The sequence below is a fragment of the Nothobranchius furzeri genome, chromosome 5, assembly GCF_043380555.1.
Source record: "Nothobranchius furzeri strain GRZ-AD chromosome 5, NfurGRZ-RIMD1, whole genome shotgun sequence".
Classification (NCBI taxonomy): domain Eukaryota; kingdom Metazoa; phylum Chordata; class Actinopteri; order Cyprinodontiformes; family Nothobranchiidae; genus Nothobranchius; species Nothobranchius furzeri.
Genome location: NC_091745.1, coordinates 54373727 through 54393242, shown reverse-complemented (window position 1 = coordinate 54393242; position 19516 = coordinate 54373727). Strand labels below are relative to the sequence as shown.

At 40.8% G+C, this 19516-nt stretch overlaps 2 protein-coding genes across 11 annotated transcripts in view; both read right to left on the bottom strand.

Moving 5' to 3' along the window:
• The window catches only part of macf1b (microtubule actin crosslinking factor 1b), a 48942-nt gene extending 37947 nt beyond the window's left edge, over nucleotides 1–10995 (bottom strand). Inside the window, exons 1-5 of one of the 2 annotated variants that reach the window (XM_070550927.1) lie at nucleotides 10854–10995; nucleotides 10544–10660; nucleotides 1704–1826; nucleotides 1522–1580; nucleotides 945–1044 (exon numbers count right to left, since the gene is read on the bottom strand). In XM_070550927.1, the coding sequence (XP_070407028.1) occupies nucleotides 945–1044; nucleotides 1522–1580; nucleotides 1704–1823 (279 nt within the window). In that variant the 5' untranslated portion in view covers nucleotides 1824–1826; nucleotides 10544–10660; nucleotides 10854–10995. Of the gene's footprint in view, nucleotides 1–944; nucleotides 1045–1521; nucleotides 1581–1703; nucleotides 1827–10543; nucleotides 10661–10853 lie in introns of those variants that run through there. The other variant, XM_015949415.3, reaches the window with a different exon arrangement.
• Nucleotides 10996–11038: 43 nt separating this feature from the next.
• The window catches only part of LOC107378920 (plectin), a 150948-nt gene continuing 142470 nt past the window's right edge, over nucleotides 11039–19516 (bottom strand). For all 9 annotated transcript variants that reach the window (XM_054740606.2, XM_054740626.2, XM_054740595.2 and 6 more), the window contains one exon: nucleotides 11039–17945. In XM_054740606.2, coding sequence (XP_054596581.2) covers nucleotides 11787–17945 — 6159 coding nt within the window. In that variant the 3' untranslated portion in view covers nucleotides 11039–11786. The remainder of the gene's footprint in view (nucleotides 17946–19516) is intronic.

Genomic DNA, 19516 nt, shown 5'->3' with positions numbered 1-19516 from the left:
CACAATAAAACGACTAATCAGCTATGAACGCCTTTCTTTAAATATTTGTGTAAATAGTTGTGTAACAGATTTGGGTTTGTGTTGATTAAATCCCTACAAAGTCAGATCTGAAAACTCTTCCAATAAAGATTCTGCCTTTTGTAGTTTTTGTCTTTTTGTTAGCCCCTTTTTTCTTCCTCATCAGAGGCTGATGTCTTTTTAGTGTGTTCGATCATGTGTGCAGAGGGCCTCCAGTGCCAAGCTCTTCTCTAGTCTGGCTGTTAGGCTATAGGCACAAAGGAGTCCGGTTACCCAGCCCCTCTTTCCCCCAAGTGGCTCAAAGAAATCTCCCTGCAGGAGTGAAGCAGAACCACCTCAGTACCAGGATGAGTAAACGTCACTTTCACTTTTTCCCTTTTAGTTGAGAAATGGGTTTTGAGAAACAGGTATGTACACAACTGTGCTATTTAGCTTTTTTCTACTTCATATGAAATCTCAAAGTCTTGATTAAAAGTCTTGAGTTTTCCTGAGTTTGGATGGAAATGTATGCAAATATAAAACAAGCTTGAAGGAAAACAAATGGCAGAACATTTGCAGATTAACTTATTATTATTATAGTGAAAATAATACTGCTGCTGAAATGATCCCCAGGGCATTTCCAACATGGCAAATGACTTATTTGTTCTCCAAAACTCACCTAAAAATGCAAGAAAACAGTAAAAAACTGAAACACATCATTGGACACCTTCTGTTTTCCCCCAAAGAAATAAAAAAAAACTATAAATGATACCATAGAATAAAAACCAACTGTTTGTAGTATGTGATGCTTGATAATATTTAATGACTTTGCAAGTAAAAAATAAAGAAATGATATACAGAAGATGTGAAAGACATGACTTGAGTGTTATTGATGCTCCAACAGAAAGTGATGAAAAACAAGAACAGGTAAACAGAACCTGACTGACCCCAGCAGGAGGAGGCAGCCTCTTCTCCATGCTGTTGAGCCAGAGCCTCAGGGCTCTGATATGACCTCTGAACTCACACTGCCACTGGCTCACGTCCTCTCTGTAAGAGAAGAACGCAGGACAACACGTACAAAACTGGCCTAAGATAACTAACATAACAAAAACAAATGTTCTTTGTCTAAAAATGGATGATGCAGTTACCTATGACCTATCACATTGCAAAGGATAACGGTCAATTATGGGTTTAATCAGACAAAAATTTAGAGGAAAAATAAATGGACCTTCAAGAATCACATTTTTAAATGGTCCTGCTGGGCTGAAATAATCTAGTTGCTTTCCATTTTTATGTATTGCTGTGAACTCACTGCTTATAGCTTGTTCTTTCCTGTTTTTTCCAAATGCAGAGACAACAGTCCGTGGAGTTGATGTGACCAATGGTGGTTGCAGTGATTTATGGAATTAGACTTTTAGTAGCTTCTTATTGTTTAACTGGGCAACAACAGTTTTTGAGCTTGTTACATTTGTTTTCATATTAAAACTTTTGTTTGTCCTGAGTGAATATTTGACTGGCACTTACCCATGTTTCTGACCCTGTGAAGTGTGTGCGGATGATCCAGTCCAAGTGGTTCCCTCATCCTGTAGGAAACAGTGAGAGAGAAACTGATGTACAGGATTAGCCTTACCACTTTACAGCCCTTGTTTACGTTTGGTGCACAGTAAATCCACATGAGTATTGTATGCATTACTCTGTGCTCGTACCTCCCTGCCACCAGCCGGGAGGGAAAGTGTGACATCGGTGTTGTCCAGGGAGCTGAGTGAGGAATTCAGGAAGGTAAATTCCTCATTGCTTCTGTTGACAGGCTCTTCCATCAAACTCATGGGCTAAAGTTGGCACACAGAGAGAAATGTGTTTGCATAGAAAGGAACATGCCATGAGTTATTATTTTTATTTATTTTTTTAATCCCACAATCAGGAAACAACTTCTAGTTTAGGTTTGACTCTGAGTGGTTACTGACTAAAATGGTAATATATGTAAATAAAATCCAGATTGATTAGAAGAAGATAAAATTGCCACGTTTTTATTAAAAGTCTTTGATAGGTTTATAACGTTATGTAGTTGGTGTTGGAGTTAATGTGTTCAACCCAAATCCTTCACTTGTTGCAGAGAAACAGTGAGTCCAATACTGCCCTCTAGTGACCACCAGCTGCTTTTACAGTGAAACCAACCGATGAAAGCCACAGAATGGTCAACACATTTTAGGGAATGACCACTGATTTTGATATAGTTTTATAAGATAAACGATTTGTGCCAAAAAATAAAATAAAATAAAAAAAGACTGCAGCTATGTACAAAATCTGTTCATGTTCTACTTAGCGAATGGCCGTGCCCTTTAGAGTTTTACAACCTCAGCCATTCACCAATTCACACACACTGGTGGTGATAAGCTACAATTTAGCCACAGCTAGCCTGGAGCTACCAGTCAGAGCCGAGGCTGCCATACACTGGTCACTTCAACCACCACCATAGGCAGAGGCTGAAGTGCCTTGCCCAAGGACACAACATCTGTGACAGACTGAGTGGGGCAAAAACCTGCAACCCTTCAGCTACGGGGTGGACATTCAACGCCGCAGTTGTCCAATTAGTTAGTAATAACACACATGAACATTCCTCTGTGGCTTATTAGTTAAAGTGCAAATTAAGACAAATTTCCTGAAAACACCACCTCTGTGATCAACAGAAAGATGGATGTTGATACGCTATCAAACCTGATCTGCTTCATATAAGAGTGACGTGAATGCATCCAACAGCAATGTAAAAGGCTGGTGGAAAGCATGTGAAAAAGCATGGAAGCAGCGATTAACAATTAGGGTGTTTCCACCAAACAGTTATATTTGAACTTGTTTGTTTTAATTACACTGGATAGTTTTTGCTATTGCCAAAAAAATGCTCTAAATGGAAATATTTCTGTTTGAAAGAAAATGTTGGTTTAGGAAACAAATCTAATCAAAAATGTTTCCTTTTAATCCTATGCAGAAACCGATTGTGTCAGTGGTCTCCTAAAGCAATCTGAAGTGTATGACCAAAGCCATGCACTAGCAGCTGGGTGTGATTGTTTCACAATAAAATCTTTCTGTATACTTCTGAAGTGGCATTTTAATATTTTTGGCATGTAGAATCTCAAGGAAAAAAACCTGGTGGGATATTCAACCATCCTTTTTTTTTTTTTAACCGTGTCCTGTCTGGCTGTGAAGCAAACAGAATTGATGTCCGAATGCTGGTAACAAGCCTTACAGATTTACTCTCAGGTGGAGCATCAAAACGTCTGCTTTTAATGTCACGCCTGATACTTAAAACTTTATTGTTATTGTTTTTGAATGCTTTGCAATTTGGACCAGACACGGAGTCAGAGGTGAAAGAGAAAGGGACAGGGGGGGGTTCCAAAAAAATAAACAATAATGAACAAGAGTCTGCTTCTAGACCTGCAGAAAGAGAAAGAGCAGAAAAAAAGGGACACATAACAATAAATCAGGAGCAAGCTATCACTGCGTCAACCTGATGATGAAATATATAATCAACATTGTTTAACTGAACAATCATACGATAATAAATCACAGTGCATTTAGTGGCAACGACAGCCTTAAGACATGTGTTGAACGTGCCCAAGCCCATACTTTTGAGAGCACCATGTGAGCACCTGTGTGTGTACACGCACTTGTTTAGGTAAGGTTTCACAATAGGAGCGTCCAATAGAGAGTGTGAGGGGCCACAGATCTGCCCCCCAAAGATGCGCAGGAGACGGGGGGAGCTCCAAGTCCCTGAGATCCAGGCGCTGCCCCAGAACACAGGAACCCCAAGGAGACTGCAACCAGAAAGGCCCCCGCCCCCCTCGAAAGGCACAGAGGATCACCCCGGGGGGCCACAACCAGCAGCCGGCAGAGTCCCGGGAGACATAAGCAGCAAGCCCACAGGCCCGCCCGCAGCCTCCCACCCCGTAACCGGCCGAGCCCGGGACCCAGCGACCCGGGACCTAGGGGCGACCACCCCCGCCGGGGACCCAGCAGAGCCCAGGGACCCAGACCCCACCAGGCAGCCACCGGGATTGATCAGGCAGATGCCAAAAATCTTAAACGCTTCAGCGCTTTGTTTGTCCATTCTGGCCATGTGAAAGTGCTCTATAAATAAAGTTGATTTGATTTTAAACCCCCTGACCCGGGAGCCACGAACACTCAGGTAGACCAAGGCACCACACCCCACACCAGGTGTGGCAGGGGGAGTGGAGATGAAGATCTATATCATCAAAAGAAGTCCCAGGAGAGGGGAGGAGTCAAAGGCCCCACCTGATATGTACAGTCATACACAAACACAGTCACACACTCCCTCCCTCATGCTCACACATGCACATACAACCAAAGACTTACAAAAATGCACTCCGGACACCCACTCATGCTCCCCATACACACCCTATTCACTCTGGTCCCGGTACTGCTGCACATGGGTACAACCATCACCGGTAACCAGAGTTTGACTCTTTCTGCTGGGGTGCTGATGAGTAGGCTCCCCCGCCCAACGCTGAGCATGGCAACCCACCACCCCAGACCCCAACCAGAAGGCCAGATCTCCCTCCTAGCCTCCAGCCCCAGGAAGCCAAGCAACAAAAGAGGTGTGCTAAGACCCCTAGTCTCCCTCCGCCTGCTCCATTATAGTGTTGTGTGTTGATGAGGTGTATTCCATGGCTGTGGTGAGCGGGCAGTGCGGGCAGTGCGGGCATTGTCTGGCCTATGCCAGCGGATGCCACCACACCACCCCACTTACACCCACAGCCCTCGGTGTCTAAGTGCACTTTAAAATTGGAAGTGGGCACTGGCACTCGGGAGGAGGCTGAGAAATCCCCCTGCCAAGTGCCGTTGAATGTGCTCACTCCCAAGGCCCTAAGTGTGTGTTTGCGTGGATTGTTGTCGGTGGAATTGTATAAGGTGTAATTAAAATTGGGGGGCAGGTTGTCACAGGAATGCAGAAATGGGGTCCACACCCGCACTCCTTGACTTGTCCACCCCCCAAGGTCCTATGTGCATGTTTGTGTGATGATGTGAGGGAGCAGGAGAAGAGAAATATGCGGAAATGGGAGGAATGGCTGGTTGGGCAATCTGAAGTGTATGACCAAAGCCATGCACTAGCAGCTGGGTGTGATTGTTTCACAATAAAATCTTTCATCTGTATATTTCTGAAGTGGCATCGTAATATTTTTGGCATGTAGAATTTCAAGGAAAAAAAACCTGGTGGGATATTCAACCATCCTTTACAATTTATGAATTTGAGCTGTTTTTCTATGAATGATACAAAAAATGTCATTGCCCTTACAGATGAATCTATACTCTCCCGTTCATTGACAAAATTGTTGACAAAGCAGTTATGATCCAGCTGAACTACTTTTTGGAGACAAACACCCTCTTGGCTGATTTTCAGTCAGGCTTTAGGCCACAGCTCAGCACAGAGGCAGCACCAATTAAGGTATTAAAGCTACAATGTGTAACATTTTTACCTGTCTACTATAAAAGTATGTGTATCTTGTACACAAACTTATCCTCTTTCATTAGTATTTCTCACCAACATCTATTGTAAGTATTCTTCTCAGCTTGAAATTTAACATTTTTAATACATAAACTGGTTGACGCTCCATGGCCGTGTACCATCTTGAAATATGATAGCTCTTTAAGGACATACAAGCTCTGCACTTTGCGTTTGCACTTTCACTGTAACCTTAAACTAACAGCGGAGGGTAGCAGCACACCCTGGAAGCATACAGTCTGCCAAACCAACTAAGAAGAAAATAGATACACCGTTGCTGTACTTTGTTAGTTTGAATAACATTCAAAATAAAAAAAATGTAAAGACACGTCAAACGTGTCAGGAGCTTGTCGTGTCCTCTCTGCAGCCACGTATGATGAGCTCCCCATCCGCTATCAGCTGGACACCAGCCTTCAAGCTGTATCCCTAGCTCCCTAACTCACCTCAAGTTCCTCACTAGTCTTTTCTTCATACTGGAGCTCCTGATCCTGTCCCAATGTATCAGTTCCAACGTCCTCCTTAAAGACGCCTCAGAAAATTCCCTTTATTCAAGTCTCTTCTCCTGCTGCAGACTGCCATCTCTCTCCCATCCGCTAGCAGGTGGCCAAGCTAACATTGTTTACTTTATCACCAGCGTGTCCTCGGCTCGTGGCATCATTCATCTGTAAGCCAGGTGCTGAAAGGCCGCAAGTTTGTTTGCTCCACTGCTGCTCCCCCAGATTCACGTGACACTGGACTCCCTGGCTGACGTGAGCCCTCCTCCATGTGTGAATTGAGCGGTCTGAAAGAACTTGCTTGCTTCCATCAGGACTGGTAGGTTATTATAACTAATTGCTCCATCATAATAGTAATATGCTTTGTGTGGTTAAGGCTAGAGATTGGCAATTGTATATTTTATCAAGCTCTTGCAATTTATAAAGAACAGACTGGATGGCTGGAGTGAAAGATGGAGGTTTTTGACATTTTGCCTTTTTGATTGATTGGTCTACCGTAGCTGCAATACTTACTCTGAGCTCTATGGTGAAAAAAAGTAAATTGTTTTTACACACAAAGCACACATATTACTCACTGCAGCTTTAAATGATATTCATGCTTCTAATCATATCTGAAAAACAGAAGTTATGTTGTTCATATTGGTGATCACGATCACCATGATATGTGGGGGTCCCCCAAGGTTTTCATCTTGGAGCACTGCTCTTCAATCTCATTATACTCCCCCTTGATCAGGTCGTATAAAATAACATTATCTATCATAGTTATGCAGATGACACGCAGATCTACCTAGTTCTAACACCTAGTGACTGTAATCCCCGCCTAGACTTTCTCTGTCAGTGTTTGGAGTAAGTTTAAGACTGAATGCAATCAAACTTCCTTCAATTAAACAAAGACAAGACTGATGTTATTGGGTTTTTCTCAATAGCAAGGAACCTTGCCTTGGTGCCATGGTCTTGAAGAGATATGTCATCAGAAACCACCAAGGTGTGTTCCAATGTTCATGTAATACAAAGGCATCTGTCCTCCATTTGTCTGCCATTTAGCTAACTGACCAAAGATTCATGGGAGGTACCTTGTTGCCTTCCCTTGGTCAAACATTTCCCAGACTACAGTGCGGTACTTTCAAAAAGATGAAGAAACAGGAGCCGGCAGCAGCTACTTTGGGGGCAAATTTCCAGTCAACTTAAGTTAACTAAGTGGAGCTTTCGGGCTTATATATAAAATGTTTTTTTCTTTTAGATCAAAAGCAATTGTCTATGATTGGTAAGTTGTGTTATACCTGATTCAGACCTGAGCTTCACTGGTCACATTAGGCTATGACTAGATCAGCGTTTTATCATCGTCATCAAATAACAAGACTCAGAGGTCTCGTCCAGACAGGACCTAAAGAAACTCATTCATATATTCATCTCCAGCAGGCTGGACTATTGCAATGGTCTTTTGACTGGTCTTCCCAATAAAGCTGTGAAGCAACTGCAGCTTATTCAGAAAGCTGCTGCTAGAGTCTTAAGACTAATTTATAAATCTCCATCAGTTCCACAAGGGAGGACACGCACTGAGACAATTTGCCCTCATACTTCTCCGTCTACTGGGGAATGTTGCTAAGCAATTCCCCACCAGGACAACAGAGGGCGTAGCGCTGTTCTGTGGTATCCTGTCATGTATCCGGTCCAAGATAGTGTGTTTATAGTTTTTTTTTCTGTGTTTAAGAGACTTTTTAACACAGACAAATTAGTCGCTCATCCTCCTCCACCTCTTCATGCGCTCGTCACCTCTAAACCCAAGTATCCCGTCATTTTCGTCCACAAATAAAATGCTTGCTGTGTATCTTTTCACTCCTCCAGTCACAGGGGAATGAAACGTTCATAATTTTTGTTTTTCTGTGAGGTGTTCTTCAAGCTGCCCCTAGATATCCTCAGCTCTCTATGTTTTTGAGAGTGCAATGGCAGTGCTGTAGACCAGTGGCGGCTCCGGAAATTTTTTTTCTGCAGGTGCTATGAAGGAGCTAGTCTTTTTTTTGAGGGTGCTATGAAGGAAGTGGTCATGCATACCTATTGTTCTCTAAAACACCTTCAACACTAGCATATACACATGTGTGCACAAAACCTCAACAACACCTGAAACAATCATTATTATACATCATAAACATATGAACAATCACTGACTTTTCCATGACATCATAAACGCATACAGCCACACAGAAAACCATCTATAGTGTTGCAAGGTTAGCTAACGTTAGTGTTAGCATTTCCAGCGGCAAAACCCTCGACTGCTGCGGCGGTTGAGGGTTGACTCTCTTCATCCAGATCCGTAGGTTTTTGTGGGTCTGAGATCACTTCCAAAGATTCATTCGTTCCTGACAGAACACGTGGAAATTTGGGCAACAAAACCGATCCATTTTACCACTAGCTCTACCTTTCACTCGTTCGCAGGTGGAAAATGAGGTCAAAGGTTAACATCAATTTCCTGTTTTGGTTTAAATTTTTACTATCTATATGATAATTTACTGATTATTTTTGTTTTGTATGTTAAATATTATCACATCCACACGTTAAATTAAAATTAAATTGTAAACAAAAATCTAATATTTACTTAGGGATGCTATTGGGGTGCAATGACTAATCCAGGGGTAGCTATAGCGCCCCCCGGTGCCACCACTGCTGTAGACAACTTCGATGTCCTGACCAATCACAAGCTTGCGTTCTCCGTCTCATCGAATGGATGCTTTTAAAAGAGAGCTCAATTCCTTCCATCCTTGCGAGCCTGTTAGATAGCCCCTGAAATGACAGATAATGGCGTTGTGTGCATCTGTCCTGACGCAGAGGGAGAAGTATAAATTAGGCTTTAACAACAACCAAAACACATCACTCTTCTTAAATATCTACACTGGTTACCATTAAACTACAGAATCAATTTTAAAATGATATTTCTATTTTATAAATATTAAATGACATGAGGAAAAAATATATGTTGGATCTCTTTCCAGTGTATACACCCAACAGGGTTCTGAGGTCCTTAGGAAGCTGGTAGAACCCTGGGTCAGAACCAAACAGGGTGAAGCTGCTTTTAGCCACTATGCTGCACACAGATGGATTCAGCTTCCTCATGACCTCAAATCTGCTGCAACTTTATAAACTTTGAAATCAAAATTGAAAATTTTCATGTATTTATCAGCCTTGGAATGAATGTTTTTTTTATGATGCACCTTCTGCACTGGAACTGCTCAGCATTTAACTTTGCCCTTTAGTTTTATGTCCTACATCCAGTTTTGTGTAGTTTTACCTTAGATTTCATAATCCCCTGTTTTATGTTGTCATTTTAGTTTTAATATTTTATGTCATTACTGATCTTGCACCTGGAAAGCACATGAAATTGCTGCTGTGTATGAAATGTGTACTACAAATAAAGCACATTAAATTGCTGCTGTGTATGAAATGTGTACTACAAATAAAGCTGCCTTGCCTTCTTTCTATCAAAACTCAGTGGGACATTTTCCATGTTCACACTAGGGCATTGTTCCTATAACACTTTGAGAGGAAACCTCTTGTCAGCAAGAGGCTTGGAATGTTTACAAATTTAATTTTTTTTTGTCATTGATTAAAGTTACAATATCTCCACCTGTTAGGATCATTTTTCTCATTATTGTTTTTTTCTATTTAAAGCCATGCAACAGAAATATAATGAATTTATTCATAATAGCAAACCAAAAGATGAATGGTGCATGAATGGCAAGAGTGCCAGTTTAGAGCACATTTATTAACAGTATAGTGGTACATACAGCAAAATAATAATTCTTATCTGTAGAAACATTTATCCTGAAGGCAAAGCTAGCCAGGCGCTAACATTTTAAAATATTTTTACACAAACATTTTTTTTAATGTCTATTGTAAAATGAGTAAAACATGCAAGGCACATTCATCATAACAAAATCATGGTTCGATCAATTCAAAGGTGTTCAGAAATGCATAATGTGGAAGAAAAAAAGCACAAAACAAAGCAAATATGTGGCAAAACATCAACTGAAAGTTGTGAATATGATATAATACATTCATTCACACAATTGAAATTTTCTGAAACAGGAACTTTGATAAAAATGGATTCACTAGAAGAGATAAAACAATAATGTAATCAGTGGACCATAACTGAAAACTGAAAAAAGGTGTATTTTTTATGAAATGTCCCCGTTTTCATAAAGGAGTGAATTATCTGAGAATAGTTTAATCCATAAATGTTTGTTTTGGTGTTCATTCAAGTGAATTACATAAATAAAGTTTATGAGTAAAGAGTGTTTTCAGAAAGCAGCATCCCAAGATGAAGTAGACTCAGTCCCAGCTTTCCCTCAAATGTGATGCACAATGGAAGAAAGGACACTCTAAGGCAGATCTGGAAATAAATGAAAATAACCATAGAACATAGACAACATGAACCAAAACATGCGATGAGAGAAATCAAGAACAGAAATTAAAAAAGGTCAAAACTAAACTTTAAATGGTAAAAAAAAATGACAAAGGATTTGAAAGCAGCCTAGCACTGTACCTGGTTTACTGCATGAGGATGACCCGGACCCACGAGGCCATCGATGGTGGGGAGGCTACACGATCTGTCCAACTGAGTTTTTGTGCACACGTGTTGGATTTGTAGAGAGCGATGCAGCTATGGGAAAAGAAAGAATGACAGAAAACCAGTTGTAGTTAAGAGTTTGAAAGTTGATGGGATGAATCTGATTATTTGACACCATGGTAGCCTGTGAGACAATCCTAAGCTTAGTGGTGTGATGCCAGAAAACTAAAGAAACACAGAACTGTAAGAAAAAGAAGAAAATACGAAAATAAAAATGTCCACTTACAGGAGTTAAACTGGTGGCGGGTCTGTGAGGGGGAGCAGGAATGAGCCTGGCATCTCCTTGGGATTTAACTGGAACACTTAGTTGATGGAAGTTTTAAGAATTCCAAAATTTGGAGTGTATAAAAAAAAGCAATTAACTTGTCCACTGACCACAGACGGCCACAAGTACTGACAAAAGGAGAAGTAGTTTCATAACAGTCTGCACAGATTTACTTTCTTTGAAGAACTCTAGTGTATCTCGTTTTGTAGTGTTTTACATAAAGAAAGTGTACTGCAGTTAATTCAGTACAGCACACAGTAAACCAGGCAACATAAAACACTTAAAGAAAAACAACATCTGCTCACGCTCTATACAAACAGTTAAGTCATTAAGGCATCTGGATGCTTTAGTTAAAATCATTAGAACTATGTTGAGTCACCATGTCATCACTACTGCAGACAAAAAGTTATAAAACAATAATTTGTTTTTCAAAAAAATGTCAAAACTCAAACACTAAAAAGGAATAATTAAAATAATTTCTTTTTGATAGGCAAACAGTAATAGTTCCAGGAAGCACTAGAAAACATAATTTGAACAGGTGTAAAAACTAAACATAGTTTACTTAGAACAGCAGAATAATAAGGCTTTACTTTGAAAACATGATCTGACTTTGCAATCTGTAGCAGAATAGATTTATATTTTGTGTTTATAGTTTTGCCATACCCTCACACATGAGGCAGCTGTCCACATGGATACTATAGATAAAAAAATGAAAAAAAAAAATATAATAAAATGAAAAGCCCAGGCAAGTTTTGTTGTGACTACAAGATATAATGAATAAATAAATTATAATTTTTTTGTTATTGTAACTATTTTTTTGGTGTTAGAAAATGCAACTATGAAGTGCATTAGTATTGCTTGCTTTTAGTTACAATGAAGAACAGGACAAGCTCATCAGAATCTGCGAGTGTAGGTGGATGAGGATGTGAAGGAGGAGGATGAGAAGTTCATGCCAAAGCCTGAGCCAGCATCAATGCTGCCTCTTCTGGAGCCTGATCGGGATCCTGTCCTCGAGCCACTTCGAGAGCCATATGCAGATCCAGAGCCACTGGCATTGTATGGGCTGTAGAGGCCTTTGCTAGACTGAGAGGAGGCCTCCAGAAGCCTTAAGCCAGATCCTTCTTCAACCATGCTTCTGTCCATGGCATCTTTGAAGGAGATTTTCAGTTTGGTTTTTGGACATGTTAGGTATTTAGAATAAGCACTGACATCCCTCAGTTTCTGGGCGGTGCGAGCATCAATGGTTCCTTTTCTGATGGATTCATCTATGGATACTCTGCCCTCAATATCAGGTTCAATAAGACCACCAGTCAAATACTGAACCTCAAGGAAACGCTGGCCGGCCTCATAATACAACCAACCTTTCTTTAGGGCCTGGGAGGCAGACATCTTCACTTTAGTTCTGGGATCCTCAAATCCATTGAAAGCTTTTTGTGCCAGGTTAAGGCGGTCAACCATGACTTTATCTACCAAGGCCTTTTCTGTAGCATCAGCAACTGTGAACTTCTCTCCACTTGTGGGGTCTATTATACCTCCTGTACAGGCTTGGGCCTCCAACAGTCTTTGGCCTGTGATGTTGTCTACTAAGTTTCTGTGTATAGCCTCAGTGATAGACACTTTCTCCAGTGTGTCTATGTCTAATATTCCTGCTATGGGACCAGTCTCCTCTGATGGGTCATTCCAGTTTATTGCAGGTGGTTTAACAGAAGGTATAGGGCTCATGGTAGATGAGTAAGTTGAACCGGTAGTGGAACCAAATGAGGATGAGCGTGAACGGAAACCACTAGCACCTCCAGAGAGCATGTCTGCAAACTCTGTGATTGACAGGTTTCCAGCTCGATATGTGTCTAGAGCTTTCTGGTCAATGAGTCCTCGTGAGAGGGCATCGTCAACATCATATTGTCTACCAGACCTTCTGTCAATGATTAAGGATTTTACAGAATCATCAGTAGAGGTCATTGTGATCTCCTCCCATTCACACTCCTGCTCTGCAAGCTCCAAGTAGGTTTGATGGTCAATGAGCCCCTTTCTGTAGGCCTCATAAACTGTCATTTCTTTGCCTGTCTCTGGGTCTACAATGACAATTCTGCGTTTCCGAACAGAGGATTTGGAAGAAGTCTTATTTTCACGCTTCTTTTCTTTCAGTAACAGAAGTACCAGTCCAGTGTCAGGATCAGTGATACACCTCTCCATCAGCTGAAGGTAGGTCAGGTTTTCTTCTGTATTAGGATCAAAGAAGCCCTTGGTATCATCAGATGGATCTGACAAGATCTCATTCATTTCTTCATCAAAGAAACCACGATTGTAGGCCACCTCAACTGGCAAACGATGACTTTCCTCTGGGTCAATAATTCCTCCAGTGGCAATCTGGGCTTCTAGGAGACGGATACCATGATCTTTCAGGATAAGCCCCTTTTTCATTGCTTGGAACAGAGAGATTGTCTTGCCAGAATAAGGATCTCTATAACCAGTCACTGCCCGCTCAGCAGACAGAAGTTTGTCTTTGAATTCTGGTCCTACAATTCCCATTTTTACTGCTTCATTGACCGTCAATTTAAGGTTCTTGATTGGATCGATGACATACCCTGTGGCTGCCTGGGCTTCAAGGAGTTCAAAGGCAGTTCCTGGTCTAATCATGCTCTTCTTCATGGCCTGGTATATTGACAGACGTTCTTTGGTTGACTCTAAAAATACACCAGCAATACAGCATGTACCCTGAAGGTATCTTGATAGTCTTTTGCTGACCTCCTCCACTGAAAGCAAACCTTCGTTTAGTTCAGTGACAGTTTGCTGGTCAATAATTTGAGAACGAATCAGCTCCTCCAATGTGATCTGTTTTCTCAGACCCTTGAAGGTCAGTCTCTTGTCTCCCAGTGAGATAAGTCGTAATCCACCCTCTAGCTTGCATCTCTTGAGAAGCTGTGCATACGATAGTTTTTCATCAGTAACTGGATCAGTGAACCCTTTGATGTCATCTGCCAGCCGCTCATTAGTCTCCTTGTTGATATAACCTCTTTGCAAAGCAATGTCTGCTGGCAAATGAAACTGAAATTCTGGATCAATGATGCCACCAGTAGCATTTTGGGCTTCCAGCATTTTCAGGGCATAATCTTCTGGAACGAGATCCTTCTTCAGAGCCTGGAAAAGCGATATGATCTTCCCACTGTATGGATCTTTGTACCCAGTGACAGCCCTTTCAGCTGAAAGTAGTTTGTCGTGGATCTCAGGCCCAACAACACCTTTACGGACAGCTTCCTCAACAGTTAGTGTTTCATTCTTCACCGGATCAACAATAAATCCTGTTGCAGCTTGTGCTTCTAAAAGCGTGAGACCCACTTCTGGTTTAATGAAACCCCTCTTCATGGCTTGGTATATGCTCATCTTCAAGCTTGATTCTGTTGTGACACCAGCAACACAGCCTGTGCCATAGAGATATTGTTTCACACTGGCCATTTCCATTATGTCACGGATATCCCTCTTGCCCTGTTTGAGAAGGTTATAGGTCTCTAAATCAATGATACGGGCATTGTAAAGCTCCTCAATGGTTATCCTTCTTCTTATAGTCTTGTATGACAGTGGACTGTCATTTATGATGATCTCTCTTTGCTCCATTATCTCAATAATAATGATGATCATTCGCTCTTTAGTGATTTTTCCAGAGCGATATTCCTCCAAGAGTTTCAGTCTCTCTTGTTCTGGAAGCAAATTTGAATTCATTACTTCCCATAGGTTCATTGGTTTATCAGCAAGTCCTTCAATTGGAATGTCAATTTTGGTGTCAGCTAGATCACTTTGAGTTTGTTCTTCTGTATAGAGATATGTCTTCTCCACAACAGTTGGAGACTGAGGTTTAGAGAGTGGGAGGATGTAGAGGCCAGTGTCTTTATCTTTTTGGCATTTTTCTTTTAGGTGCTTGTAGGTTACATTCTCGTCAGTTTCTGGATCCGAGAATGCCTTGTAAGCTGATGGTTCAGATAAGGCCATGGCAGTTTGTTTACTGAAAATGTTCTTTTGGTATGCTACCTCAGTGGGAACCCGATGACTGTTGACTGGGTCAATGATTCCTCCACTGATCACCTGTGCTTCCAACAGAGGCATGGCATGCTCTTTAAGAATAAGATCTTTTTGCATAGCTTCGAAGAGGGATACTTTTTTGCCTGTGAATGGGTCCTTATAGCCAGTGACAGCTTTTTCTGCAGATAGAAGTTTTTCATGCAGTTCTGGGCCAACAATGCCTGCTTTCACTGCCTCATCAACTGACAGGCATTGGTTTTTCACAGGATCTACAATAAACCCAGAAGCAGCCTGTGCCTCAAGAAGGGAAAGACCAGTGTTGTGCCTGAGTAGGTTTTTCTTCATGGCTTGATAAATGCTTATTGTTTCCTTTGTTGGTTCCAGGTAAATGCCAGCAACACTTTCTGTGCCTTGCAGGTATTTATTAACATTTGGATTTTCACTGACTTGTTTAGGTGTAGTTTTGCCTTGCTGAAGGAGGTCAAAGGTTGGTTTGTCAATGATTTTGGAATCATACAAGGCACTTGCTGGAACAGGAGCTCGAAGCCCCTTAAAGCTTGACTCTTCTTGTTTCTTAGCCTCTTTGTCATTCACGATGGTGATAATAATTGTGATTATCTTCTCAACTGTAAACTTTCCAGACTTAAACTGTCTTAGAAAATCAAGTCTTTGATCCTCAGTAAGATACTCAGAGTTAATTAGTTCCCAGACTGTCATCTTTCTGCCCTTGAAGGGCCCAGAGTCAAGCTCCACAGTTGCTCGAGTCATTGCTTCTTTTGTTTGAGCTTCAGTGTACGTTGTCTCTTCTTTATCATTAATTGCTTCATCACTAAGAGGAAGAACTGAGAGGCCAGTTTTCTTGTCAGTGACACATCTTTTGAAGAGCTCTGAGTATGTGACATTTTCTTTTGTGTTTGGGTCAAAGAAACATTTTGCTTCATCACTTGGATTACTTAAGGCCCGTTTCATTTCATCATCAAAGTAATTCCTCTTGCAAGCTACATCATGAGGAATACGAAGGCTTTTTACAGGATCAATGATGCCACCAGTGGTCACTTGGGCATCAAGCAGCCGAATACCTTGCTCTTTAGGAATTAGATCTTTTTTCATTGCCTGGAAAAGAGACACAGTCTGCCCAGTGTAAGGATCTTTGTAACCAGTAACAGCTCTCTCAGCAGACAAGAGCTTTTCATGCAGCTCAGGACCAACAACTCCAGCCTTTACAGCCTCATCAACAGTGTACTTCTGATTGTTAACAGGGTCAACCACAAATCCTGTTGCTGCTTGAGCTTCCAGCATATTCAAAGCAAGCCCAGGCCTCATCATGTCTCTTTTCAAAGCATGGTAGAAGGGTAAAATCTCCTTGGATGAGTCAATGAGTACACCTGCAATGCAGTTTGTACTTCTCATTGCTTTATTGACAGGCTCCATTTCAGAGACTTCTTTGGCAGAAATATTTCCCTTGAGCAATTTATTGTAAAGGTCTTTGTCAATGATTTTAGATTCAAGTAATTCACTGGCAGAGACAGGGGCCCTTAGACCATCAAAGGTAATTTCTTTTTTCTTCTCTTTCTCTTCAGCCACAGTAATGACAATCTTAATGATCTTTTCGATTGTGATTTTGCCTGTCTTGTACTGACGAAGAAGGTCCTTCTTCTGATCTTCAGTGAAGTACTCAGAGTTGATTATCTCCCAAATGGTGACAGTTTTACCCATGAATCTCCCAAATGGTACTGAGACACTTGTCTTGCTGAATACATCTTTGGTTTCTTCTTCTGTGTATATACTAGAGCACTGAGCAGCTTTTTCTGTGATTGGCAGGAATAACAGACTGGTCTCGGGGTCGGTTTTGCATCTTGACATTAGCTCAGAATATGTCAATGGTTCCTGAGTGCTGGGATCAAAGTATCCCTTTGTGTCATCTGAAGGTTTCTCCATAACCTTATTCATTTCTGTATCATACTGTCCCTGCTTATAGGCAGTTTCATTGGGAACGCGGTGACTGTTGACGGGATCAATGATGCCACCAGTAGCAAGCTGAGCCTCAAGGATTCTGATAGCCTGATCATGCTCTATCAGACCCTTCTTCATGGCTTCAAAAACAGAGATTTTTCCACCAGTGTATGGATCTTTGTAGCCAACAACAGCCCTCTCAGCTGACAGCATTTTGTTGTGCAGTTCAGGGCCAATCACACCTTCCTTTACAGCCTCATTGACAGAAAGTTTTTTATTCCTGATGGGGTCTAAAATGTAGCCCGTGGCTGCCTGTGCTTCAAGAAGGATCATCGCTGTGCCAGGGGTAATCATTTTTTCCTTTGATGCTTGATAGATTGACTTTTTCTGATTAGTAGGAGTTAAAACACCAGCAATGGCATTGTTTCCCTTAAGAATTCTTTTAAGATTTTCAGTTTCTCCAAGCTCTTGAGCAGTGGTGTTGCCATTTTTTAGCTTGTCAAACTCTTTTTTGGGTAAAAGACCAAGATCATAAAGTCTGCTTGCAGGTACCTTACCACGGATGCCATCAAAGGCTAGGGGATCAGGTTTAACCACACCATCTACAACATCACTGGCATTTTGACCATTGTAAACGGTCTTTGTTGTCTCAACTGTTGTTACACGAATCACCGCAGTTTGACTGTCAGCTTCTTTCTGGGCTCCTTCAAGCTGCTGTAGTTTCTCTCGCAATTTTTGGTTCTCTTCTGCAAGAAGCCTTTCCTGTTCTAATCTCTTTTTCTCCAGGTCTTGCATTTCTTTTTGCTTGTTTAGCATTTCTTGTTCAGCCTCTTTTTGCTTATTGAGGGCAGCATCCATGGTAGCCTTGAGTTTCTTCTTTTCCTCCTCCATTTGCTGTTTCTGCCGTTCCTGTTCATCCTTGAGAGCCTTTGCCTTTCTTACTTCCTCTTCAAATTGACTCTCCAGCTTCTTTTTCTCATCTTCAATGAGCTTCTCCTTCTTTAACAGCATCTCTTTTTCTGTCAGGAATGTCTGCTGAAGCAATGTCTTCTCGTGTTCAGTTTGTTTCTGCTGAGCATCAGCCATCTATTTGGGAAACAGAAAATACAAGTTACACAAGGTTTCCAGCTGTTACACACACTAATGTATGCTAAACTTTGTAGTTATGAAAATTTTAAAGAACATTTTTTACAATGCACTCTGCTTATACATCAGGTCCTAAAATTTTCACTGGTAACATTAAAATGGCACTCTTGTTTTTTTATGACCTTTTATAAAGGTGCTGTTCATATTCTCTGATAAAGGTGTTGTGCTGAGTTTGAGGCTGACGTGCAATAAACAAATCTAAAAAATATATTAACTTCTATTTATCACTACGCAAGTGGTTAATAGACTGGAAAACATTAGTGTTTGAGTGTGTGTGTATATATCATATATCATATATAATTTATATACATTTGTTTAATTTGGTTATTACAATCTACATTTTCAGTTTGCGTAAAAATTTGGTGACCTTTGCCATGCAAAAAGCAGAAACATGAAGATGTTTTATTTTAAAGTGCAACTGTGGGCCTTGTGAAAAATAAGTGTGCAAATAGGCTTTGAAAGTATGCAATTCTACTTAATGAAATATGGAAAAAAGTTATTAAAATCCAACTGATTCTGTGTAGGTTAGTGTCATCGTTAATTCAATACATTTGCAGTCTCTGGCAGAAATTAAGGCCTTGCAAACTGTATTCGGGGCAAAAAAGCCCAGAAACGCTTGGATCCGCACCGACAAGCCTGCTGCTGCAGAGAGTGGCAAAAGACAGCAGTATCTGGAGTCTTATTTCCTGATTTTTGGACATCTTACATCTTGGAGGAGTTTTCTGGTGGTGGAATTGCTAATGCTAACAGTTAGCTTCTACTGGTCAGGATGTTGTCTGCTGATTCCTGAAAGTTAAAACAACAGCTTCCCTGCTTGTTTCGTCGGTGAGTCATTGAATGTTAGGTGTTTATTCAGACTTTCACACTTTTAAAAGAAATAAATGTAATAAACATTGTGATGATTTAAATAAAAAGGTGAGAAAGATACTAGTTTGTCTTAATTTTCCCTAAATAAAGTTATGCTGCTGGCTAAACAATTTCACTCATGAGTGATAAAAAAGTTTGTTTTTATTTTCATTAAATTATTAATTAATACTTGGGTACTGTGTCATGGCTCAAGATCTGGTTACTGTGAGTAAAAACGATAAACATTCATATAATATAGACGTAGCAAAGGTTTAATCTGAAACAAACCAAAAGCACCACCTGGTGGTTGGCTGCAGTAAGGGTTTCTAGTCGCAGACCCTTGATGTAAATGCTCATTGCACATTGTTGCTTAAGCAGCCATGTATTTTTTTATGTGTTTAATGCTTCAGATAATATATATTTTTAAGATTATTAGTTGAAGCTAGTTATTTTATGAAAAAACATGATTTTGTAAGTGAGTGAGTGTTCAGATGGCTCACGGTGGCTCCAAAAATACAACATGGCAGCATACAGCACTTGTAAATTTATTTTGGCTTCATGCTTGAACAACAGAAGTATGTTGAAATAACATCTCTACTCTTTCCTCTAAGCAGAGCTCTTTGATTTCCAACTAAGGTGAGTTTTAGCTTAGTTTGTGGGTGTGT